The 27977-nt window shown below is 37.9% G+C and overlaps 1 protein-coding gene across 40 annotated transcripts in view; it reads right to left on the bottom strand.

Moving 5' to 3' along the window:
* Positions 1-13717: 13717 nt before the first annotated feature.
* The window catches only part of CEP128 (centrosomal protein 128), a 481052-nt gene continuing 466792 nt past the window's right edge, over positions 13718-27977 (bottom strand). For 35 of the 40 annotated variants that reach the window (XM_086319370.1, XM_086319373.1, XM_086319382.1 and 32 more), the window contains 2 exons: positions 21111-21219; positions 13718-15084 (listed from right to left, as the gene is read on the bottom strand). In XM_086319370.1, the coding sequence (XP_086175496.1) occupies positions 14957-15084; positions 21111-21219 (237 nt within the window). In that variant the 3' untranslated portion in view covers positions 13718-14956. The remainder of the gene's footprint in view (positions 15085-21110; positions 21220-27977) is intronic. The other 5 variants (XM_086319399.1, XM_086319372.1, XM_086319400.1 and 2 more) reach the window with 1 other exon arrangement.

The following is a 27977-nucleotide window of genomic DNA, read 5'->3' as shown; positions in this document are numbered from 1 at the left end:
CATATCTGAGGTTATTGATATTTCTCCTGGCAATCTGGATACATGTACCAGATTTCTATTTTGATGACCTTGGTACAGAATGATGATTAGGGTCAAAAGGCCCACACATCCTGGAAAGCTTAGAGGATTTTAAGTAGGGAAAAGGGTCCTTGAGTAGGCTGATATGACCAGGTTCCTTTTTCAAATTACCAAAGATGATTCCAGAGAGTGTAGCTCATTTTCCTGTTTTCTTATGATAAAAATGCTTGGTCTTCAATTACCACTTTCTGACACTCAGACTTCACCGTCATCCTGAGAGAACTCCATCCTGAAAAAGGAAAATTCTTTTCTTCACCCAAGGTCTTTTCCCCTTGTATTAATATCCCATGAGATTGTTAGCTCTGGAGGAAAGAATTCAGTGGCAAAATTCCATATTTGCTCATGAAATTCACTCCCAGCTTCCACTCACACATCAATACGGCAGTTAGAAGAGAAGCTCCTCACTTCCTCTACCCTCTCTGCATGCTTCCCCTCAGCTTCTTCTGACACCCACACTGGTTTGTTTTGTTTTGTTTTTTTCCTACTGAACCAAAAGTCCCTTTTATTAGCAGAGGCTCTTCTTTAGGCAGAGTGTGTGTATACACACACACACACACACACACACACACACACACACACTCTATGCTTGTTAGGACAGACAAGTATTTAAGTTTACAAAAAGTGCATGGTACTGGCTAGTCCATAGGGACAGGAAATGGAGTCTGCTCAGTCCTCTAGGTGCTAACCCCACCTGATGCTCTTTCACTCCTCCTGTGGGCTACAGGAAGGACGTATCAAAACGTAATGCATTATCAAGCCTTAGTGAAATTTAAGCAAGGTCAGCAGAGTTGACCCCTGTTTTGCCCTCTTTCTTTTCCTAGAAATGCTTTGTAAATCTTTCTGGAAAAAAACAAACAAACAAACAAAACCACCACCAACAACAAAACACAACGACAGCAACAAAACAGGAAAAAACCCCCCAAACTCCTTAGTGCCATTGATTCCTTTGCATTTTAAACATTTTACTTTTGCATTTTTAAATAAAAGTGAATAAAATGGCTGTTTGCAAAGGTGACCCAGTGAGCAAGTGCATGCATTCAACTGTGGGCTCAATACTTACGAATGCATGCCCTTGAGTATGGCAGTCAACCTCTCTGTGCCTCAGTTTCCTCATTTCAGATAGATTATTGAAGGAAAATGATACTTACCTTATAGGGTTGTTGTCAGGAGTAAATGAGTTAAACTATGGAAATTACTTCAGAATAGAGTTGGCACTCAGTAAATATTTGATTAATTAATGCAATTTAACAGAATAAATATGTTCTAGAATCCAAGTAGTTTCAACTTTGATTTTTGTGCAGTTAGAGTGATACATTGCTCTTTAGTAAGTGGAGACAAGAATCTGAGCTCAGGGGAGATTTTTATGAATGAAGTGGATCAGGCATTGATGTTAAAGAAAAGTAAGAAATCTTCATGGAGAATGATTGAATGCTACATTCTGAGCCTGGCATTTTTCAAGTACCATTGCATATAAATCTCCTAACAGTTCTTTTGAAGTAGACACAATCAATTCCACTGTGCAGATGAGATAAAAGAGCTCAGAAATGTTGATTACCTCAAATCACACTTACCCCAGCACCAGTCAGTGGTAGATGTAGGATTCTAATCCTATATCATTTAAAAACCAAACATAACATGGAAAAGGGAGGAAGGCAGATTGTGCAAGTAAAGTGATTTTATGAAAAGGTGATTATTGAATGGATCATTGACAAGGTTTATGATCCAAAGCTTCCCAAGTGGCACAGTGGTAAAGAACCCGCCTGCCAATGCAGGAGATGCAGGAGATGTGGGTTCAATCCCTGGGTCAGGAAGATGCCCTGGAGAAGAAAAGGGCAACCCACTCCAGTATTCTTGCCTGGAGAATCCCATGGAGAGAGGAACTTAGGGGGCTACACTCTATGGGTCACAAAAAGTCAGACATGACTGAACCTAGCACAGTTACAATGATCCAAATATGGTTTGATAGCTCTTAGAACTAGCTTTGAGGTAGAGATTCAGACTACACACGATACTTTTAGTCTAGTGAAGAATGCCATTGTACATATCAACAGCACACTCACAAACCATCAGATAGAAAGCGACCCAGAAGACCATTTAGTCCAACCTCCTCCATTAACAGCTAAGAGACAGAAGTGAAATGGCGAGCTCAGTGTCATATAGGCGATTAGTGGCTGAAGTAGCCAGGATTCCTCTGGTCCCAACACTCCTCCCCTTGGCAGCATGCAGGATAGCAAACTGGATCACCATGTTTTTAAACCCACCCATTTGAATGATGTAAATTCTAGTTCATTTTAAATACCCCAACCCTTACTTTGGCATTTAAACCTAAAACAAGTATTAGAGTGATTCTTAAAATTCATTGGGAATATATAATAAATAATAAGAATATTCTCTAGTGAAAATAAAGTTTCTATGATCTAGAACCTTCTTTTTATTTTTTTAAAATGTTTTTCTTTTTTTTATTTTCTTTTTTTTAAATTTTATTTTATTTTTAAACTTTACATAATTGTATTAGTTTTGCCAAATATCAAAAGAACCTTCTTTTTAAAAACTGACTAAAATTCTGGGATTGTTGTATTTTGTCAAACAAGAGTAAAAATTAAATATTGTCTGGGTAGGAAAGCCCTTTAAAGGAAAATATTGCTCTTTTTCACACAGAGAGGAATTAAAAAGTGCTTTAACTTTGTTGTTGTTATTGCTACATTACATTCATTCACCAAATATTTACTGAACAGCTAAAATAGCAGGAGTCCTACCTTCCTTGCATATTTCACAGCACCCATTACAGTGCTAAGCTTTCGGGAGTCATCGATTGGTTGGTGGAATCTTCTCCCATGTTCAATGTATTAGAAGGCTTCAGGACAAAAGTCACTGAGGTTATGTCAGCTACTACTGATGTCCTGGAGGTGAGGGAAGGAGACAGCTCTCGACTATTCAATGGTTGTGTTGTCCTGAACCATGTAGAATAACATGCACTTTCTTAGTTATAATCAACAATGCAAAGTCCAAAGTTTCATAATTTCTTTCATTGTGCATGCATCAAAAGTGTATAATCAACTGTACTATTTATTAGGCTGGCAAGCATCAGGCTTGTGATGGTAGCCATATTGAAAAAACGGCATTATCGAATTATGTCATAGTACACAGTTCTATCATAGGGCCAAATCTTGTTTATGCAGGTTATAAAAGACAGATGAAAAGCACATTAGCCACTGCTTCAGCAATACTGCATTATTATAAACATAAGGAAGCTAAAAGTGCTAGATCTTGGGCCACTCAAGCTTTTTGACCTAAACTTCAAAGTACGCAAAACCTAACTATGGTAGAAAGGGTTTTGGATTGCTAGTAATGTGGAGAGAAAGGAAGCACTAAAGGGAAATGAAGAATGGAAGCACACAATTTTCAGTGATTTTTATAGTAGATACTTAGCTGGTCAGCAAATAAATTGTTAAATAACAAGAAATTGGCATATGAACTAAGTGAGTTTTTCAAGCAAAACATCCTGGAATAAAGGAATGCTAGTAGGCTGAATGGAGAAGGCAATGGCACCCCACTCCAGTACTCTTGCCTGGAAAATCCCATGGATGGAGGAGCCTGGTGGGCTGCAGTCCATGGGGTCGCTAAGAGTTGGACACGAATGAAGCGACTTAGCAGCAGCAGTAGGCTGAATAGGCAATGAAACCACAATTAGCCACAGATTGGCTGGATATCGGCAGGCCTATAAAACCTAGCAGAGATTTACCTGCCTTATTGTGTAGAGGGTGAAGCACAAGTTCCGGCAGATGATATTGAAAAGTCAATAACCATGGAGCAACTGATCTTAATTCATCACATGGGTCTCTCCACTTTCCTTAAAGTACCATAGCAAAATTAACTTGGGGTTTAAGGGACCAACATTACAATCTCAAGGATTTTTGTTCTATGTTAGCTGTTCAGTGGAAAAGGCTTGGGGTGGCAAACTAAGTGGTGATGATAAGAATCTCTAAAAAGATCCACAAATGTGGTATCAGGCCAACACATACTCAGGCCTCAATTATACACTTACACAACACAAGAGATGGGGCATGCAATGATAATGTAGATATCAATATTTAAAGGATATTCATTATGGTAAATTCAGCAAATTTCACACTCAGTAAGTTAGTCATCAATACTGGTGATGCAGGGGTGCTATCTAATTGGTTTGGTTTTCCTGCCATCATGGCTCTGAAGACATTGTTTAAACCCTTAGGAAATTCCAAGGACATGATGATTTGAATTTTCATGAATACACTCTGGCAACTGGTCTGTTAAGTGCTGAACAATTCTGCAAATCTGGCTGTCCAGACTAGTTAATAAACACTGTTTGCTCACTGGAGTAGGGAAGGATGGTTGACGGTGTACGTGTGATTAGTTCAGTTAGCAAATACAATCTGAAGACTGAAAATATGCCCATCCACTGTGCTAGACAAAACATGCTGCCTTATTTAAAGAGCTTACTGTCTATTGAAGCATCCTGTAATTTAGAAATACAGTATAATTATATTTAAAGCAAATATACATAATTCATCAATTAAAGATGCTTTCTAGGTACCACTGATTGCATTCAGCAATTTTCTACATAATTTTCAAAGATTCTGATTCTCAATACAATATTGATTGTAAGAGTTAAGATGATGTTTGATCTATTATGATATCAAAACAATAATAAAAACCTAATACTTGGTTCCTACTATCCACATTTTTCTCTATTCTAGACCTTTGGCTCATGATGACAAAATGCACTACAAATATTAAAGTGGTGATGAATTACGTTGGTCTGACCTTCCCAACACCTATGTGGATTCCAAATATTAACAAATGTCTCTTCACATAAGTGACGGATAACTTGGGAATTAGCTCCCAGGATGCTACCGGCAAAGGTAAGTAATTCTGTTGGTAACAGTGTCACTTTTGTAAGTTGATTGAACATTGCTTTACAGATAATAGCCAAGTTACAGACCCCAGAAGACTTTAACGTTTTCTTCTTTCTTCTGTAGATGCCTACTTTGTTCCCAGTTCACTTCTAATCACTGTCTGAAAAGAGCAATCAACACTAAATATTTAAGGGTAATGAAGATTTAGCCTGAACATCTACTTGCATGAACGTTGCATGAGAAAGTTTTCCTTTAGCTGCTCTGCAGTACCAGTATCTGAGCCCGTACGTCCCACTGAGAAATATAAAGAGTCCCAAAGGACAAAATTAAGGGTAGACAACATCTGACCTCAATCCTGGGCGTCAGGATAAGAAATGCATAACACATGGTCACAACTCAAAAGCAGTGATGTCAAGGTTACTGCAGAGGATGGCAGCTGTTCAGTTGGACATCTGGATCTCGGTGGCTCCAGAACTGATTGTTCTCACATGAGATCTGTCCATGAGAAGCTCAGCCCATCTTCAGTAACAGTTCTCAGAATCTGAATGAAATTTTCATGTAATGCCCAGTGAATAATACATTTTCACACGTACAAAATATTCTTATTTCTGGAAAGTAAATGTTGCCCAAAAGCAAAATATTAAAACAAGAAGGATTATTTTGGGTTGTATGGCTGTGCCAAACTGATTCTTCACCTTTAGTGTTTATAGTCAGAAGAGATCAAGGACAATGGAAGGGTTTTGGCTGTCTTCCTATATTATCTGATACTATCTAAATATGCACAACTTTGTACTTACCTTTCGAAAGTTCACTTTCCTTCTCTTTTCTGAGAACAATAACCAGCAAAATGTTGATAGGCATGACAGGTTTAGCACATGCAAGTCTGCTATATCAATTTCAAATGGTGCATAACTATTATAATTGGCAGGCAGGAGTTAAGAAATATGAGCACATTTAAGCATACATATCCAGCTAATCAAATTTATCAGCACATTAAGTGAAGAAATTATATTTAAACTCTTTAAAATTATAAGGTTAAGGTTGGTAATATGTACAGAAAACCTTTGTAAGCCAATTAAACAAGACACACTAGATTCACACTAATGAATGATATGGAAATGTGATAGACAGTTAAATTAATGGAAATAATGCTTTCTCGGATAGAAGGTCACTAGTCCTGAGTAACATATGAACATAACTATGTGGTTGGCACAGTCCCTGATCAACAATGGGAAGATTTTCCAAAGCGTATAGCAGCAGGTGTAATACGATGCACTTGTATATTCAAAAGTCTTTTATAAAAAAAAGTTATCTATGTATCTACCTGGTATGAATTTCAAACCCTAAAATTACTGAAGACATTTCAAACACAGTTGAGGGGTTATGCTATCTGCAACTTATTTGGTTTTGTTATTTATGCAAGACCTGTAAATTTCAGTAATTTTAGTGCTGCAGTTGGCTAGCTGGCGGTGTAAGTTCCTCAGCAAAGTCTCTGGATGGATCCTGTCACAGTGTGGTTGCTCAAAAAACAAGACTCTTCCAAAAACCATACTTTCTTTGATGGATGGCATAGTGTAATATGTAATTCAAGTGTTCAGAAACTGAAAGAAGTGCTTTAAAAGCTTTAGTTAAGAGAATTGGAGAATTCTATATAGATTTTGATTTAGTCCATTTCTAAGTATATACAGGGATGGGGAAGCAACCTGATTTGAAACCAGTCAAATGATCAGTGATACATAATGGAGGGTAAAAAAAAAAAAAAGTAAGATAAAAAGCCAAGACAAATTCTATTTAGCCATTAATTATCAGAGGATAAAGCGATGGACCAATGTAATAAATATCTGGTCTCAGTTACAGACAATGAGGGAAAGTTGGATGAGACTTAAACATTCAACAGTCATTAAATCAAAATCTTTCTTAAAGTGACAATGTCAGAGTCTGGAAATGTTACTCTGACCCACAGTGGATGACTGTGAGCCATTGGTATAGACAGGAAAAATCGAAATCACATGTAAAATGACAATATAGAACCAATGCCTCAAATCTCTCAAGTTCCTGGGAGGAAACAGGATAAAAATTCTGACCCAAAGAAGTTCACATCCTTTTGATAATCAAATATTAGTCTGCATTTCACCAGAGAGAAGAGCTATACCTGTAGGTCCTGATTTAATTAGATGCCCTGATGATGATTCTCAATGGTTGACAAGCTCTTGTTAATAGAAGCTTGCTAGGTGAAGCAAGGAGAAGTGACCTCTAATAGTAAATCAAGCACCTTTGGAAGCTGCTTTATCTCCTTAACCTGGGTGACCTGGGCCTGGAGTCATAGTTTGGATACCTGGGAGAATATATATTAGGAACTGGAAAATATTTTTTTTTTTTTTTTTTGGTTTTGGGATAGACTAAAGCTCAGAGAAGGTTGTAATCAAATGAACTTTTAAGTTCATATGACTCTTGAACATTCATCAGAATCACCTAGAAGACTTATTAGAACCCAGACTGCTGGCACTTTCCCCAGTTTCTGAATCCTTAGGTCTGGAGATGAGAAATTTGTAGTTTTTACAAGATCCTAGGTGCTTCCTGTTGCTGCCACTGGTTTGGGGACCACACTTTGAAAACCAGTGCTGTAAGGAATACTGAATAAAAAGATATGTATTTTCCTCAGAAAACTATGACTTGTCCTCAGTGGAATCTAATCAGTAGGTTTACGCACAGTTAAAATTTAAAAAATGAGCAATGACCCACCACTGTTAATTTGGAACAGTCAAACTAACCTCACCAAAGGCTGCTCCAATGGAAAAAGTGGGAAACTCTTTCCACGGTACACACTGGCTTTACTGGCTGTGGTCTTAAGTCAAAGCACAGAATGAACCTTGGCCAGCAGCGTGAGGTCTCTCAAGTTTGCAGCTGTTGGGAGGAGACTGCTCTGCCAGTGACTCTGGGCAGGAAGTTCCTCGTTAGAACTGATGCATCTATTTTATTCAGCTTGGAGTGAAAATAAATAAATAAATAAAAAGAGGCCAAAGTCTCTAGGCTTCTCCGAACTTCTTTTAACTGCCTGACCTCCCCAAAGCCACCATGTTAGATGGCTTTGCCGCCATGGCTGCTTTACTTCCGGTAACCGACGGCTCGAGGTTCGGCATGATGGGAAGTTCTCAAAATGGCCGTCATAAATCACACCTATGGAATAAATAAGATGAAAATCCCAAATGACAGACAAACACAGGGCACTCAGACTGAAAAAATCTATCTGCAATAAGGCCACTCTGCATCCCAGTCCACACGGCCAGCAAGCAGTCCGTCAAGAACATTAAGGAACAGTGTCGTTTTCATCAGAAATGGGCCTTTATGGTGCACAAGTTCTACAGGACTTCTGGCAACACTGCTTTCCAGGACCTTGCATCAGATACAGGACGGAGGGCTACCGCAGTTTCTTCTTTCAAGTAAACACTTTAAGATATTGTTGTTGAAGGCGACACAGCTTCCTCTGTGTTCATATCATTTTACAGAACTCCTGCCACTCTCCATTCCCTTATTCAGCTAAGTGCTCAGCAATAATGGACAAACAAAATCTAAACTAGCGTTACCACTACCCTAGGGATAACACTGAGTAAGAGTTATGCAGTATGATCTGATAATAGCTGGCTTTGGGAGCTGAAAAGGAAAAAAAAAATGTCTTGTAAGGGGATATATTAAGACATTTAGATTTTAAATCCTAAGTCCAACATGACGCATAATTTGGGAATTGCTCTGTTGGCTTTAAGGTTAAAAAATAAAAAAGGGATAGAAATAAGTCCTGATATATAAAATACATATTTTTGTTCAGTCGCTAAGTCGTGTTTGACTCTTTGTGACCCTATGCTAGACTGCAGCACACCAGGCTTCGCTGACCTTCACTAGCTCTTGGAGTTTGCTCAAACTCATGTCCATTGAGTCAATGAAGCCATCCAACCATCTCATCCTCTGTCACCCTCTTCTCTTGCCCTCAATCTTTCCCAGCATCAGGGTCTTTCCCAATGAGTCAGCTCCTCTCATCAGATGGCCAAACTGCTTAAAAAACAGCTGTGTATCATCACACAAGGATGAAAAGAAACAATCTTGTCTTACCAAGAAAAGTCTTTCACACCTAGTTAACAGATCAGCCAGATCATTAAAAAAAACAACTTGTGTTTCATGTGTTAATCTCACTCTTTATGGTGGCATTGTCTTGGTATCTTAAAATGCCTGCCCAGGCACGTGAGCATGACTCCAGTCTACAAGCTGGCCCAAATCAAGGACACAGTTGGCTTCCAAAGATGCTTGAGGAAATGACTATGGATCCCAGGGGAAGAAATGAGAGAAACTTGAAGGGAAAAAAAAATTTCATTTGAAATATATTATGTCAAGAACAAAGAGAGATGCACTATCTTAAAGTACAAGTTTTCACGCTGTTGGCCAAGCTGGGGCTTTTAAAAGCCATCTGAACCCTTGGTGGCTTCAAATGATTCAGAAATAAATTGAAATATTTGCAAGGGGGAAAAAAAAGGAGACTGTAATTTGATGGAAAACATATCATAAAAATAAGATGTGTCCCACTGTCACAGGCAAAGCCCATAAAAAATTCACAGGAAATAAAAATAGAATATGGGTAATAAAATAAAATGTAACTTTTCCCCCCTTGGTCCTTAGTCTAGTTCCACTTGCTTATAGCATGCAGACGCCTCCAATCTGGCCTTTCAGACCAGAGTTCCCAGGGCCAAATGGCCATTCTGGACAGAGCTCTGATGGGCTATGCTGAAGGCAACTCACAACACTGATTTAAGATGATGGTAGCGGGCCTTGCGCAGAGACACCGCACAAGGTGTCAACACTGATCTGGGGTCTCAGTGGCCCAGCTGTGTCCCCCTCACCAGACCCCTGCACCCTGCCCCTCCCTGCTGCTGGGACCCCTATAAAGCAGCCCCAGCCATGGCCAGTCCAGGAGACTGTGTCCTCCAGAGCTCATACCTCCTCATTCTCTGATCAAAGAATAAGGCTCCTCTTTGCTTCTCGTTCTATTGGCTTGATCAACACTGGGCAGAAGGACCCTCGCTGGGGGACCAACTCTGGAGGCTTGGTAACAATTTCAGAAAAAGCATGATTTTACAAAAACATGAAGTCAGAATCTAAAGGAGATTGTCCAACTAGTTACAAACGAACATATGATGTTATCCTCCTTTCCCTCAGAATAAGATATTTTCTCTTAAATTATGACATCTGAACTGGTGGTGGTTTAAAATCCACTAATTTTGTTTAAAAAAATACTGCTTCAAGCCAGTATTCTGATCTTTTATTTTCAGTCGAGTATACAGATGACACAGAGCTCCTATATTTAAGGATAAATGGTAATTTTTGCTTTTTATTTAAATAATGCCAGTCAAAATGCTTTACCAAAGGATGAAAAATGAGAGGGTGTCAACTCGTGAGGATCTATGGAGAGATGATAGAAGACAGTCTGGGCATAAATGTCCACCATCTGCCAGCTTGAGGAAAACAGCATTCATTCCAGGGAATGGCAAGTATGCAGCCAATGCCGTAGAACAGCAAGTTACTGTTACAATTACAGGTTATAAATGTATGACTCTAATTTGACTACTGCAGCCCTTTTTTCATGCCCCACCTATATGCTCAAAAGCACAAGGTTTTACATTCTGAAAGGTGGTGTGTGCATGCTAAGTTGCTTCAGTTGTTTATTTTTGCGACCTTATGGACTGTAGCCTGCCAGGCTCCACTGTCCACAGGATTCTCCAGGGGATCTTCCCAACCCAGGGCTCGAACCCATTTCTCTTATGTCTCCTACATTGGCAGGCAGGTTCTTTACCACTAACGCCACCTGGAAAACCCCTGAAAAGTGGAGGCCATCAGATTATATGTTTGTTGTTTTTACTGTCCTGAAAGAGCACTAACATCTGCTATGTTTAGAAATACCACATATTCCTGCAGAGAGCAAGGCAGCAAGTTCAAGCCGATGTTTGTCTCATGGCTTTGCACTATGTCAGAGTTAAGCTGTATTATGGAGGAAAAGATACCAGCTACAGAAGTATTCCTGGGTTTTCAACCAGGAGAGTAGTCCAAGACATGTGACACTCAAATCCTTTTAACTGGCCGGTCCTTCAAGACATGAAGGTGTTATAAACACCAGCCAGCCAGCCCCTTCATTGTAGGCTACGGAGACCTATCAGACTCCAGAGGTGAGTAGTAGAGGCTGACTTGGTAAAACTCCAAGTGACTTGGTTTGGGCTTGGATTTGGGTGGGACATAGGCATGGGGTGGATAGAGCCACAGAGGCTAAGATGGGGACAGATGAGCTTAGAACTTGAAGGTTCAGCTGGTTTTACCAGAGCACAGCAAAATCGTTTACTTTGTTACTGATCAAAAAGCAAGGGAGACTTCCTTGAAATTTATTTGGGGGCTTAGAATCCAAAGTTCTGCTTCTAGATGTAAGCACTTCTCCTAGCCTTAAATGAGATGTGTTGTGTTTTGTACGGAAATGAAACTAAATGGAATCTTTCATGGTTTAAATTTTTTTCCTGAAATAGGGAATAAGCTGATATGTTTTTACTGCTAAACTTTCGGGAACTTAAAAGTTGAAAGATGTGACTATTTTCGTATCATACTTCAGAGCATGAAATGCCTTTATATACAAACTTTCCCAAACTTACTTTCCAGCTGAAGGTTCATGGTTTACTTTTGATCCAAGAAAACCAGATGCTTTCGTGAGGATAGCTTCCGCATTTGAAGGCCACGAAAATCACAAATTTTCTGTTTTGTTTTAAGTTGAGAGAAAACACTGGGACAGTTTGTTTGGGGAGGGGTGTAAGAATCTTGGAGAAGGAATCGCTTCCTCAGTGATCATTCACATTCTTGGCCTTCACCATATAATGTGTAGTTGGGCTTATAGTACAAATTCTCAGTAAAACAATTTGAGATATTTACCCCTTCCTAAAAAGGGGTTGCAAAGTAAATACAACACCTATGTATATGGAAGATTTAAGTCCTACACAAAACAATTTTTTTTAATGATAAGATCCGATATAGATTAGGGAACTAATCTATATACTATTAGTATAATAATCACTGTGATTATAAGAAGCCTTTACATACCTCTGACCTGAGCCTTATGCATTTGCCACAGCTGAAAGGAGGAAAATGAAGAAAAAGAGACTTAACTGCATTCTTAGCCAAGCAGGGAGGTGCTTTTTATCCACATAACCTTAAAATTCAAACGCCTTATGTGCACGGTTTTGTTCAGCTATAGTAAAAATAGTAAATATATCTATTAGTAAAAATATGTAAACTGTAACAAGAAGGCAACTTTGTGATTCTGGTAAGCCGGATGCATAAGATGTTATATAACCAACTGGTTTCCAGCCTTCAAATCAGACATTAGTCAAGGAAATAATAATAACCTTAGCCAATGGGAAAAACATCAAGCCAGATTTCTCCCAGCTGTGTTTCTCCCATCTGCGGCCTTCAGTAACTTCAGTGGAAGTTTAGTGTGTTTAGGGAGAAAGATGGCCAGAAGAATCAAAATTATTAAACTGAAAAGGTCAATCTTCAAATTAAGTCTGGGACCACTATCATTTCCAGAATAAGGTTTATCCTGTCCAATGTCCTAGTGCTATGAGCAACATGGCCGACCAGCCTCAGCTCAATGGGGCTGATATCACACGTTATCCTGCCAAAGGGGTGCGTAAAGGGAAAACCGTTCTGGCTTCTGAAATGTACAAAACAAACTATTAGTGTTTCCTTAGCATTCCTTTTAAATTTCCAACTCAAGCTTATGGTGACTGCAAGAGATAGGAAAAATCCTCAGAGGAGACAGGTCCTTGGATTTAACTCCATATAAACAGAGGGCCAAGGTATTTCGACAAAACTGTTGCTCACAAAAAGTTGACTTTGCCTTTGAAGTTCTTGTGTGTTCCATACTTAAAGTCAGACACCTTCATTCATCCAACCATAGTATAGGGACTTCAGTAATATACAATGCTTTATTTTTTTTCCAGATTAAAAAAAAGGCCTTTTATAAGATCCTTTTCTGTTATAAAATCATCACCTAACATGCTTTCAAGGATGTGCAAAGTACAAAATCTGAGCTACCTCCACTTTTCAGGCTTAACTGGCCTGATGTAACTTTTTCTAATGACCACAGATTTTTTAAAAAAGCTAATAATGTTTTTATTCCCCCACGAAAAGCTAATAATGTTTTAGATCAGTTTCTATTAAATAGAATGGACCACATGAAGTTCCTAGTAATGCAGTAAATGAAAAGCTATCTAACATCTACCTGTAGGATTTAAGTAAAACCTGTTAATTTCTCCCTTGTTTTCTTCCCAGTCATTTAGATCCACGTAGATAAAAATAGTATTAGTTAAAACATCAATGAAAATACTGACATAATTTCTCAATATCCCAGATATTACTAAAGGGTAATAATTCCACTTGCACTGAAACCTCTGGTGCTCGTTGGCACATTAGCAGCTCTAAGTCTCAAGGTTAAGGTTAGACACAACCAAACCAAGCCTGCTTAGTGGTGTCTACTCCAGAACTTCTCCAGCCTGCATGAGCACATCACTCCTTTTTCATGTAACTCCTAATGCCAAATAAGTTTGGGACACGCGCACCTGTTTTTGGGTCTCGTTTTCCTTCTTAACCCCGTGATTAGCCTATAGCAACAACTCAGTAAAAGGTTTTTGGATGAACAAATGATAAAATGCATGACTGCATTATCAGAGGTTGTATACGCTGTATTGGTAAATTGTGAAATAAAACATTCTGTCTTCTATAGTAACTGTTGCATTTGAGTTCATGGAGAATGCCATTTCTTCTGCACATTTAAATACGGTAAATTAGGAGAACATATCTTGAGTAGAACAAGAAACATCTTTATGAAATGTGAGAGCTCTAAACAGCAAGTGGATTTTAACGAACACAAAATGTAACGCACGTTATGAAGACGCTGCTTTATTGTCCTTGTCTCTGTTCAGAATCTTTCCATCACGACCCAGTGGGATTTAGTTCCTGGCTGTTTACTCTTCTTTAGCATTTAATAAAAAATTTTCTTCATTGGTAAATCAACATGTAAAGAGAATAGGTTCTTAAAAACACTTTGATGTTGAGAAAGACTCTTAAGACACTCTAAGAATTTAGACAGATAGTAACAGATTATACTAGAACTCTTGGCAAGTAAATCTCATGGACACAGGAGTTTGGTGCTAATGATTCCGGTCAGAGTAAACCAAAGAAGGTCCAGGATATGACCGGAGTGATCACAGTGGGATATTTGGCCACAAAAAGACAAATAAATAAATTACGCTACAAATTCTTTGTAACTCTAACAATTCAGATTTCATTTGTAAATTCTTCATTGTTACAAAAATGGATAATTGGAAATAATTTTAAGATACTGCATGTAGTAACAGACTGCTGAGATGATGGATGTTAACAATCCTGAGCATTTATAAAGTGGACTGTCTAATGTTATATATGCATATCTCCATGACATGTTATAACACATGATAATTTATGAGGGAGAAAGCATCAAAATAAAATCACGTCTATACAAATGCACCCTGAATTCAAAGTGCCCGCAACTTCTGCCTCAAGGAGAACACATATTCCTCTTTTTTCAGCCAGTCATTTTTGAAAGACCTCAATTATAAATCCAAATTTTGGTCAGAAAAATGTGACTGACTACCCCTGAAAATGGAAAATGCAAGGTGAAAAATATTCTTCTTTCTCTGCTGGTGTAAGTTGCCAGTAAGTTGGCTATATGTCATTCACAAGCTGATATTGTTTGGATTGGTTTAACTTATATCATCCACAAAGACCAGCTGCACTGTCTCTCAGTCGCTGTTTGGCAATGCTGAAGAGCAGAAGCTTCAGACACGTCTGCTAGATTATCTGGGCCAAACTGTGGCAAGGATACATATACTACTATTTGTAAAACACTCAGGTAGAGTAACTAATTACATTTTGCTGTTTTTGCTTTCGTATTCCTCCTTTCTGGGTTGTGGACTTCTTTCATCCATCAGTAAACTTGGGGCATCTTCCTTGATTGAAGGTGAGTCTGGAGCGACTGTTCTTTGGGTAAATGCTGGCAGGATGAGAGAAAAGAGAAAAATACACCTGGATGAATATAACCCCTGGCTTGACAAAGCTATAAGCAATCGTTGCATTTGATTACTAGTTTTCTGCAAGCTTTACATGGACTACCAAATCTTCAATTGAGGAATAAAATAATTTACTATATTAAAAAAAACCCACATATCCATGTCATTTGTTTGTTTTGGATTTGAAGAGTGAGGGTAGAAGGCGGGTGTTGATTAGTATATAGTGACATTAAAGCACAGAGACTTTTAGAAGAAGAAATCTGAAGGGCTTCCTTTTTATAGAAACCTCTGTTCTACACAAAAGGAAACTGAGCCTAGATGTGGAATCTAGGTTAATGTTTTTCTACCACCTCTTACCTCTCTTCTGAGCTCCAGATGCCTATATCCAAATATATCAGTCAGCCCTCCCACTTGGTTTCTTCATCTCGGCTGCCTGCCTATCCCTTGCTCTTCGTCATCTTAGAAAATGATATACTCATGCACCCAGTTTCTGAAACCTTGGTTCCTTCCTTCCATGGCCTGCCTGCTGGACCCGTCCCATTTAAGGGTAAGTTCCGAGGAGTCTGCCTTCCATTTCACCTGAGTCCTTCTGCCTCACACCATCTCTATTATTAATACCATCACTCCAGCCCAAGCTACCATTTTCTCTCCTATTTTCATCTTTCCCCGTTTTCCACACACCGGAATTACCTTTCTAAAATGTTCATCAGACTATGCCACTCTGCTGCGTTATCCCTTCCTATCACACCCTCCATGGCCTCCCAGTGAAATCAGAATAAAATCCGAACATCTGCTGGTGGCTGAAAAGGCTGCCGCGGGACCTCATGTCCTGCCACGCTCTCCCCCAATCACTCTCTCCCTCACTCATTCTCCTTCCTCTTTTTCTCCCCCTGGGGTCTTTCCAGTTCTGCCCCTGGACTAGGAAGATGCGTCCTACCCAATTTTAACTCAGCTGGTTCTTCTTGCCATTCAGGTTTCAGCTCAGTTATAACCTCCCAGTCACTAATATAAAGTCCTGGTCCAGGAATGTCCTGTCATTTCACCTTTAACACATATTAACTACACTAACTTTTCTTTTTAGAGCAGCAGTATCTGAAGTAAGGAAGTGAAAAAAAAAAAAAAGTTTTTTTATTAACTTTCATTGATTTGCTTTTCTAAGAATTTCAAGTTAAATTAATATGTAAGATTCACTTTCAACTCCTAAAGTAACCCCATGAAAAAACCACAGTCCTTTCTTTCTGGGATTATTTATTTATATATATATTTATATTTAAATAAACATTATTTACAACAATGCTAGAATTCTAGAAAAACTGCAATCTGCATTTATGTTTATTTTTTTTTTTTTAATTCTCTTTATTACTTTTAAAAAAAAATCACATGCTCCCCATCCTGAACCCTCCTCCTAGATACCAACTCCACCAACATTTAGCATTTGAATTTCAAAGCACTCGAGATGTCGAGAAGTCATCAGTTTGCTCCAGACTTCACTCAAATCCAGTCTGGTCTGGGCCCTGGAAGTGAAAGCCCAGTCCGGAAACTGTGTCCTTTAGCCTACAAGGAGCTATCCATGGAGACCAGTGGTCGGTCACTACTTATAAAAAAGTAAAAGTGACAGTTTCCAAAGCTGGCATCATGAGTCTCCCTCACTAAGCCCCCACTGTCTACAGGCTACAGGTAATGGAATCCAAGCCTGCTAAAAGAGTGTCCTGAATCACGGCCATAGCTCCCAGCCAGCCAGGATAAATTTGGTAGTAATCATGGCTCTAAATAATGGATTTCTGTGTTCCTATTTCCAATGGTCGTATAAACTTACAATTTATACATTTCTCCCCGTCCTCCTGGCAGGGAAGCATCTACCTTTTCTTGAATTGACCTGAACTACACAAAGCTGACATAAATTACTACTGAAAACAAACTTCCATTAAGGCTGGGTCATTTCAGAGACCACAAATTATGCAGTATTTTCCCATTTCCTTTGTTTTTTCCATGGTCAGTGATTCTGCACTTTCGTTAGGTCACAGTTTTGACGGGGCACCGAAATCAGCAGCATCAGTGCCTTAGCGTCTTCAGCACAGACAAAAGAGCCTCATCCAGGGCAAATCCCAACCTGAGTCAGAAGGAGCCTGTTCCGTGGGCTCAGAAACTCGCATCAACCTCAGCACCTCAGTTTCCCCCCTTGTCTCCACGCAGGTCTCAGCTGCTCTAACCGCCCCCCCTCCCCAACAGCTTTCATGGTGCAATCAGAAGGTGAAAGCAAAATCCAGCACATGCTAGTCAGACATAAAAGCTGGAGTTTTCTTAGTAGCATTTTATTTTTATAAGATTCCTTTTTAGCCAGAGTGTCCATACATACACATATCAAACAGCACCAAAAGACTACGTGGAAAAGACTGTGGCCTCTTGCCCTTTCCCTCCCAACCCACACACCTGCTCCCGGGAGTCAACCACAATCAACTCTTTTAGCTTTATTTTCTGTATTTACTTCAATTTTTGAAAGAAAAAGCAGCTCATATTGCTATTTTCTGAGTTATCGTTTTTAGACGTATCCACACCCATCCACTCCCCTTCACCCCATCCTCCCTATATAGTTACGTCTGGACTCCCAGTTATGTCAATAGTGAGTATTTATATTGACTGTAAATATGGCTCATACAAACCTAATAGGGCTACTCTGACACTGTTTCTTTTCATTTTTTTCCTGGAGCTAGTAATTGACCTGTGTTTTTATGTATTTTTATTTACTCTTTCTCTATAACCACCCTCAATTGTTTCTAATAGCTCAGTTAGACCTGTCATGTACCTACTAGTTTTTCTAAGTGCTCAAATGAATCCAATAATCTATCCAGTTTTTTTTTATTTCCTAAAGCTTTTCCTGGTAGAATCTTTTGTTTCTTCCTTCCCTATGAGAGAATTAAAGAATACGAATGTCCAGATTAAAAAACCCCAGAGCAAATACGTAGAAAACTCAGTAAAACAAGACTCATGGGAGACATACCATCACAAAACTCAAAGAGGTTAAAGAGACAATCCTAAAAGTTGCCAGGCCAAGGTGCAGGGGGATAGCAATGGTGAAAACGATCATGTCAGAGGAATGGGAGTCAAATGGAAAGGACAGAAGGTTTTTCAATAGCAACACTAGATTTTGGAAGATAACTGTGTGATGACTTCAGAAGGAAAGTCTTTTTTAACCCAGAATTTTATAGCCAGCCAAAGTCTCAGTTAAGTGTGAATGGAAGAAACCCATTCTCAGAAATACGAAAATGAAAAATTTACCTCCCTTTCTTGGATGTGCTCCTGCAAAAGAACTGAAACCAGCAGAGGAAGGCCGGGGGTGACCAAAGAAATAGGGCATCCACCATACAAGAGGAAGGGGAAGAAAAAACCTCAGGACGACAGCTGTGCAATAGCCATTTACTGGGCGGGCCGTGTCATCTGCCCGCTTCTGGCCTTTGTCCTGCTTTCTTGTCCTCTCTTTCCAGGACTCTCACTAGTCACGGTCTGTCCTTCCTGTATTGGTTTTTCTGAATATTTTCTCTCTTCTATTGCCCTTTTTCCTTATCTTCTGCTTTCTTTGAGGTTTCTCAACTTTGTCGTTTCCCACCTTTCTCGTTTATCATATTGAACATTTCTGAGGCCTCCTAGCTCGTGCTCCTTTTTCATAGCATCTTGCTCTTATTTTTACTGGATGCACTACCTCCTCATATCTCTGAGGACATTCATATTTTTAAGATGTCTTTTGTTCCCTGTATTATCAACTTACTGCAGGCTCCATTTTTCTCTTTGTTGATCTTGACAAATCTCCGTTTTAATTTTGCAGTGTCAAGAAAATTTTTAGGACAGGATAACTTCTATAACTAAGCTGAAATTGTGTGTACCACAAAAAAATGGAGAAGTATCCAGGGTGATCATAATTCAATTCCAAAAGCCATCATGAAAAACATACAGAAAATTCAAAGTTCATCAGAAAAGTAAATTAGAATAAATATTATTTCTAGAAATGTTTATTAAATCACCTAAAATGAGTAACAATAGGTACCTATGATTAAACTTTTTAAAGTATCCTTAAAAACATGGGGGAGGTACGTATGGGAGGAAAATCATAAAACTTGTTAAAAAGAATAGCAAAATATATGGATATGTATAAATAATCAATAAATTAATAAAGAGGTTTACTTTTTAAGCTATTTTTTCAGTCAGATTATATAATATAGGCTAATAAAGTATTTCCTTATCCAAATAATGTTCTCAATGATATTTTTCCTGATTCTTACTTAATTTTCTGTGTCAGTGTATTTATATAGAAGCCTATAGCAGCCTGTGAGTACTACATCTTAGGAAATGACCAGTGTTAGTCATGAAATGCTACGGAGTGAAAAGCCAAATACAGTTTCTTCTACTGCCTGTCATAATATTAAATAAAATTCTAAAAATGTTGATGTTTTCCCCTTAATGTCTTCAAAGGAACCTTTCTAGGAGCCTTTCTAAGGAGGAACCTTTCTAAGGAGCTTTCTGCAAGTTATAAAGGCAAAATGAAATGCCAGTAGAACAAAGCCCTCTGTGCTCATAGCCTGCCGCTGCTTATTTCCAGGCTCTTGATGTCTTAATGGATGGGGTACCATGTTGGTTTTTGGTGCTCGGTCCCCACCCTCCTCCTCTTCCATGTTTTCATACATCAAACAGACCTGAGGAAATTTTTCCATTGCTTAATATGAAAAATAAAAATTTTGTATAACTACATATATATCATATTCTGAAGTATCAGAACCAACCTGAGATATGATCCAAATTGAAGGGTGACTGCCAGATTAGAATAGCAGAGGGTTTATGAAAATATATAAAATCACTTGGAAAAATGGGGTTAGGACAGGAAAGGGAAAATGCTTAGCTGCTGGAATAAAATAATCATGATATAATGGAAGCCAAACCATTTGTCAGAAACTGATAAATATTTATTCAATGAATCCATGAATATAAATCATAACAAATGAGTTATTATTTTATATTTGACCTACTTCTTTGTGGCTAATTTTGATATTTTATTTTATAGAAACCTAGCTTTTTAAAATGACAGCACTGTCCAACTGAATGTACAAACTCTATGTCCATGGGAAACTGAAGAGCTAAATGATGATCTAAACAAGAATCTATTAACATTTGAATCCCAAATGGCTTGGATAGAAGTGGACTTGAAATAAAAAAATTCATATACTCATTCATCTTACATTAACTGAGCATTTACTGTGTGCCAAGTTCCATATAGAATGCTGAGGAAACAGTGGTGTATAAACATCACCCCTATCATGGAGTTCACTCTTGGGTGAAGAGAAGAATCAGTAAATGAAATGTCACTGAATAGCAAATAATTCCATAATTTTCCAAGAAAGGTTTCAAAGGAAATTTGTAATGTGCATTGTGAGCACTCATAACAGCAACCATACTTAAAACTGTGAGTTCTGAAGGTTTTTTTAAGGACACTGCATCCAAGGAGAAGTACAAGTGGGGGAAGGTATTCTGGGTCAGCAGACTCACACTTTGTTAATGTTATAACCTTTTATTAATATTTACAGTATGTTATTCACAGAATGAAACCTACACAATAATAGTTTTCATATCCTTATTCTTGGTACAAAATTAGATATATCTGAATAGTTTTTCTACTTTTTGAAGACTTGGATTTTATTACAATACAATCTAACTTCCTTACTCACTCATCCACAGTTACTAGCAATCTCCATGCCAAAAAAACTGCTTAATTAAGATTTAGTGATTCAGTTTTAAGTTTTTGTGAGAAGTGTAAAGTCTAAAAAGAAGAGATTCCATATATTTTTAGTAAGTTGGTTAATATTATAAATGTCCTTGGGCATTATTTGTATGGTTCATAATGAAAACTTTTTCAAAATTACAACATGAATATTACTATCAAGCTCTGGTCTTTTACTTTAATCTTTCCATGAACTGAATTTTCTTAAATCCAATTTTAAAGCTAGTACTGGGCATCATTACTTACAGTTCAAGTGGGAAAATCGTGGACTAGACAGGAAGCGACTGTGATCCTGCCAACAAGATGACTGATCTAACCCATAAGCATGGGAGCTTTCAGCAAAGTTTCTGTCATCCTAAAAAAAGAGAGCACGGGCATTTCAGTTCAAATCATTGCAATATGTAAGGCTCAGGATTCACTTAAATGTACTGAAAATAAAACTGAACCTCAAGATACAAGCTATGTTATACCATAATTTAATATTATAATCCATGTAAAGAGAGAGAGAAGGAAATCACCTAAAGCCATGACAATATGACATATTTCTTTCCAGACTCTTTTTTCCCCCGTGTGGATAAGATTTGTAAATTTTACTGTAAAACTCTGCGCTCTTCATTTATTTATATTTAATAATATAAATGGGCTTCCCTGGTGACTCAGAGGTAAAGAATCTGCTTGTCAATTCAGAAGACAAGGGTTTGATCCCTGGGTCAGACAGATCCCCTGGAGAAGGAAATGGCAACCTATTCCAGTATTCCTGCCTGGGAAATCCCATGGACAGAGGAGCCTGGTGGGCTACAGTCCATGGGGTCGCAAAAGAGTCAGACATGACTTAGCGACTAAACAACAACAACAGCAGAGGCACTAATATAAAGTTGTAGAAAATCCTTATATTTAGTTTATGTTACTTTAGCTTATGTTACTCACATAAGGGGCTACCCTGGTGGCTCAGATGGTGCAGAATTTGCCTGCAATGCAGGAGACTTAGGTATGATCCCTGGGTCAGGAAGATCCCCTCAAGAAGGAAATGGAAACCCACTCCAGTATTCTTGTCTGGAGAATTCCATGGACAGAAGAACACGGTGGGCTACAGCCCATGGGTTTGCAAAGAGTTGAATACGATTGAGTGACTAACACTTTCACTACCCCCCACTCATATACTACCTAGTGGATATACTATGCTTTACTCAAGTCTTACTTTTCTGGGCATTTAGGTGGTTTTTCAATGTTTTACTCCTATAAATAACACTGTGAAAAATATATTTAAATATATAAACTTTCCCATGGTTAGCAATATTCCTTATGACAAATGCTTGGGTGGAAATACTGTGCCAATAAAAACAATTTGATGATTTTAAATACATTTACCTAGACTGCTTTCCATGATTATAAATATTGTTACTCATTCAACAATATTTAGTACATAAACAAAAATGAACCCTTGTGGATTCTATGAAATTTTCCTTTTCCTCAAATCTTAGCTGAAAAGGGGAATTATCTTTGAATAATTTCACTAGCTAAATAGGTTAGAAAACAGATGCTTTAATATACCTTTCATTGATAAATAGTAAAAATTGCATATTTTCCCTCCTAAATGTTTTCTAATTATCTGCTACACTTCATTTTTCTTCCTCATACTCATTCATTCATTCAATAATTACTTATTTGGCACCTACTATGTGCTGGTCAAAGAGCAAGTATAAAACATCGATGCAAATGATCCTGAAGGATGGCAGAAGGGAAAAACATTAAACAAACTATACAAAACACAATTCAGTTAAAAACTCTGGTAAGAACTATAAGAAGAAGAGTAAATAATAGGAAGAACTACATTTAGATTTGAGGTCCAGAGAAGTTACCTCTGGAGATGATATTGAAGGCGATACTTGAGTGCTGAGTACGAACCAATGAATCAGCCAGATGAAAATCGTACGTGGAGGATGGAAAAAGTAGGAGGTGAGGAGTCCCAGTGAGGTGGTGAGAGAGTGGTGCTCTAGACTCCTGTGGAGGTGCTGAGGTGAGAAAGAGTTCGGTGTGTTTGAAGAACTGAGGGAAAGCCCACAGCTTAGGCACACTGAGCCTGGGGAAGTGACTGAAGTGATATCCAGAGGTCGGATTTGGCGTGCGGATTTTTTTCCTTAGGTACGATCAGAAGGCAATCAATGGTTTTGAGGAGAGGAATGATATGTTTCGATGTGTATTTCTCAAAGATTATTCTGGCCTCTGTGGAAGACAGGCTGGAGTACCCCAAACATGGAAGTGGGAATGCCAGTTAAAAGATAGGAACTGGGGATGACTGGGGTCAAGGGAGACGAAAGGATTGAGAATGGTGCCAGAAATGCTGGATGAAACAACTGCAGGCAGTCCATGAGGTCACAAAGAGTCAGACGTGGCTGAGGGACTGACCTGAACTGAGGCGGCCCAGACAGGTTCCTCAAAACTCACATACAGCAAGGCCTCACTCAGCATGACTCTCTGATGACTTAGCTGCTGTTCTCTGCACTAGGTACCAAGTTTATATTGTATTTCTTTGTCACACTTATATGTATGAAATGCCAAAGAAAGGTTAAAAGACTAAATATGTATGTGTGTGTGTGTCTGTGTGTATACATATATGCATGCATGGGTTTCCCTGATAGCTCAGCTGGTAAAGAATCCCCCTGCAATGCAGGAGACCCCAGTTCAACTCCTGGGTCAGGAAGATACCCTGGAGAAGGAAATGGCTACCCACTCTAGTATTCTGATCCAGAGAATTCCATGGACTGTATAGTCCACGGGGTTGCAAAAGAGTCAACCACGATTGAGTGACTTTCGCTTCACATATGCATGCATACACACACACACATTTATAAAAATCCATTTATTCTGAGCTAAATGCATGAACATAATCCTAAAATGACTTAAGAGCATCATTTTCATGTACCAAAAGGGAGTTCAGTTTCATTTAAGATGAAAGCCAGAGGTGTTAGCAAATGATAGACAGTTTTCATTAATCATGAGAATTTCATAAGAAACTGGAAGTCATTCATTATAGGTTTGCTGGAGAAAAAGGCTATATTTTTGACCCTTGAACAACACAGGGGTTAGGGGTGTTGACCCTCTGTACAGGCAAAAATCCTTATATAACTTGTAGTTGGCCCTCCGTATCCGTAGTTTGCATCTATGAATTCAATCCACTGCAGACTGTGTAGTACTGCAGTATTTACTCGATTAAAAATCTGCATATAAGCGGACATACGCAGTTGAAACCCATGTTGTTCAAGGGCCAACTGTATTAAACGTCCTCATTTTCTACATACGAAAATAGAAATATGAGTTGTTGAATAAGTAAAAAAAAATTGAAGGAAAAGGGATAACAGTGCTAAATTGTATGTATATATTAACCCAGTGTCAAAATATATGAAGCAAAACTGGTAGAACTATAAGGAAAAAGTATGCAAATCTATAATTATAGTTATTGGGCTTCCCCTGTGGCTCAGCAATAAAGAATCTGCTTGCAGTCAGGAGAGGCAAGGGACATAGGTTTGATTCCTGGGCTGGGAAGACCCCTTGGAGAAGAAAATGGCACCCCACTCCAGTATTCTTGCCTGGAAAATCCCATGGACGGAGGAGCCTGGTGGGCTACAGTCCACGGGGCCACTGAGTCAACATGACTGAACACAAGCACACACATAATTATAGTTGGATATTTCGACATTCCTCTCTCAGCAACTCATTTAACTCAGTAACTCTCTCACAAAACATTTAGATAAAGAAATGAGTTGAACAACGCTACTGGCCAACTAGACCTAACTGGTATTTATAGAATACTCTATCCCAAAACAGCTGATTACAAGTTTTTTTTCAAGTGCACATCCAACATTCTGCAAAATACATTATATGCTTGGTGGCAAAACAAATCTCAATAAATTTAAGATGACTGAAATTATACAAAGGATGCTGTCTGACCACAGGGAGTGACGGAAGAAATCAACAAGAGATGGATATCTGAAAATTCTCAAATATTTAGAAATTAAAGAACATACTTCTAAGTAACTCATAAGTAGAGATCAAAAGAAAAATTAAAAAAAAATTTACTTGTATGAAAATAAAAGCACAATTTATCAGAGTTTGTGAGAAGGCATTAAAAGTGTATTTGGAGGGATACGTAGAACATTAAAATGTGTATATTACAAAAGAAGAAGTCTCAAATTGATAATCCAAGTTTCCACTTTAAGAAACTAGAACATGAACAGCAAATTAAGCATAAATTAAGTAAAAGGAAGAAAATAATAAAGAGCAAAGGTCAATTAAATCAAAAGCAGAAAAACTGAAAATATGAAACCCATAGTGGGTTTTTTTTTTTTTTTTTAAGAGCAATAAAATCTAAAAATCTCTTCAGAGACTGATTAGGGAAAAAAGAGGGAAGATATATGTAGAATGAAAGGAGGATATACTATTATGCCTATAGACATTAAGAAGGTAATTAGGAAATATGAACAACTCTGCCAATAATTTAGACAACTTAGACCAAATGGGTATAAGTAAACAGCCTTAAAATGTGTCATCCAGTACTTCTAGGCATCTAGATTAGGTTAATAAATTCAAGATATGGACAAAGATTTTTATACCAGGATATTAATCAATTGATTATAGCAGAAAAAAGCTGAAATTAATTTTAAATTTTCAACAACATGAGATTGGGAAATGAACTATGGCATAACCATAATGATGATCATAGAGAAAATTCATATATATATATATGTAATTCATTTATATATATAAAGTGCTAAATAAAGAGGAAAGAAAATTGTCAACAAATAATGATTTCAATGTAAAAAGGTATTTATAAGTAAGAATTGGGAAACATACACCTTTAAATTAAGCAAATAGGTTTTAAAAAAATTTGCTATTTATTTTCTTTTCAATATTTTTCCACATTTTCCAAATTGTGCCATATTTTTAACTGTGATATGCCAAGAAGCTGGTTGCATCATTAAAAATATAAGAGGTCCTTTTTCTGTAAACAGAAAAGATATAATCTGTGCTTTGATGCCAGTTGGTTTTGTTTCAGAAATGTAAAACCCTACCTTGGCAAGAATGAATAGGATTTGACGACCCTTGTGGACTTCTCCTTCCTCTGGGAGGCACACTCTGAGGCTGTCACTACACCAGCTGGTTCATTCAGCAAGATGCCCAGATCTACACCTCCACTCCTGTCCTTTTCACTGTCTTTCTCAGTCCAGGCATCAGTGGGCAAATATGAGTGTGTCTGCTTTGCCTTGAGTTTTCCTTTCTCTTATTGGCCCATAATCATCTAAGCATCTTTTTAGTGGGAAACCTTTTATTATGCTTTTCTCTTTCACATTTTATATAGAAAGCATGATTAAGTGAAGATTTCCAGCACTGACTGAGAACACAACTCTCCTTTCTATCTGTGCATCTTCCAACTCCCCGAGGCCTTTAGAATTTCACATCTGAACATAATAGATCCATGGTTTTGGCTCGAGTTACCCCATGTCAGCTCATTCTAAAGTAGCTGTTGGCATACAGCTGGGACTCCATGAACAGTTGACCCTTGAACAACACATGCTTGAACTGCGTGTGTCCACTTAAACACAGATTTTTTTTTCCAATAGTATATACTGTAGTACGATATGATTTGCTGTTGGTTGAATCTAAGAATGAGAAATAATACCTTGGATGCAGAGGGCTAACTACAATTTACAAATGGATTTTCAAGTGCACTGAGGGTCAGTGCCCTTAACTCCCGAGGTGTCCAAGGGTCAGCTGTATGTCTTTAAGTTTCAACGTTTTACAAATCTTCAAAAGATTGCCAGAATCCCCAGGGTTACCTAGAAATAAATAATGAAATGATCCCTAGAAGAACACCCTAAAAGAAAAATATTTCACTATCCTTTTGAACAAATCAACATGTCAGAATATGAAAACAATATCTTCAAATCCTCCAATTATATATTGATATTTAATTTTTGGACTTTCTATGCAAGTTAAGTTTATAGGGTCACCATAAGATGGCTATTTCTAATTTCTACATTTTTTCAATTAAATACTTATATATTAAAAAGGAAGTATTGGTTAAAAAGGAAGATTCTTTGCAAGCTTTTGTTTTTTGCCAACTCTCACATCCTTAGCACAGGGACCTATTTTTATTACTGTCTTAAGTCTCAACAAGCTATTTAGCCATAATTCCCTGCAAAAATTCCACTGGGTGAAGGAACTTGCAATTTCTAATATTTTCCCTGGGTTTCTTCCACTTCTCTTTCATAACACACATTGTAATTGGTTTCTTAAAAGTTGTTCCAACTTGACTAAATCTTTTTGCTAAACTGATCTCTAATGATTAATATTTAATGATGCCCACCAAGTATTTTTCTCACAGAAATATTGTAAGTTCAAAGTTTATAAGACAAATGCTGCATTTAATTTTTAAAAAAATTTTAATTTCTCCAACTCTTCCCCTAGAGAAAAGGAAAAGACACTTACGTGTCTTGTCTTTTTTTTGTCTGAATCTGTGGCAGAAATGTTTTCTTGAATTTGTATCTAGCCTAACAATGTTCCCCATTTTTATTCCCAATTCTCCATTAGTGCTTGAAAAAGCTTAACCTCTTCCTCAGTAAACTTTATTCCTATTTGAAAGTTCTAACTGGACAGTTTACTTCAAGTTAGCCTTCCATAACTCAATCTGTGTGGCTGCCATTATATAGCTTTTAACTTCCATAAGGTTGTGGCTTTGATCACCTCTTTCTATATTTCCACCTACCCATCCTAATCTTCACAGTTCAGGACGGTGCCATATGCAATAAGGAACTCAATAATGATCATGTTCCTGAAGGTCTGCTCTGTGGAAGTGGAAAGTAGCAGACTGTCACTCTCAGTATCTTCATGTAAGAAAAGGACAGAGCTGGGCAAGATCATCTCCTAGGATTTCTCAGCACTGACATTCTGAAATTCTAATCTACCCAAGCAGAACCACGGAACAATCAGAACATCTAACAACCCAAACCATCTTTTCCAAAATTAAATCATAATGCAATAAACATGAAGCCACATTCAGCCACAGAGGAACAGACTCATGAAAAATACTGTATTGGATCAGGCCATTTGATAAAT

The sequence above is a fragment of the Bos grunniens genome, chromosome 10 (genome assembly GCF_055505025.1).
Source record: "Bos grunniens cultivar Pamir isolate PY7600 chromosome 10, Bosgru_T2T1.0, whole genome shotgun sequence".
NCBI classification, from domain to species: Eukaryota; Metazoa; Chordata; class Mammalia; order Artiodactyla; family Bovidae; genus Bos; species Bos grunniens.
The sequence above is the reverse complement of the archived record's forward strand: the minus strand, read 5'-3'. Positions and strand labels throughout refer to the sequence as shown.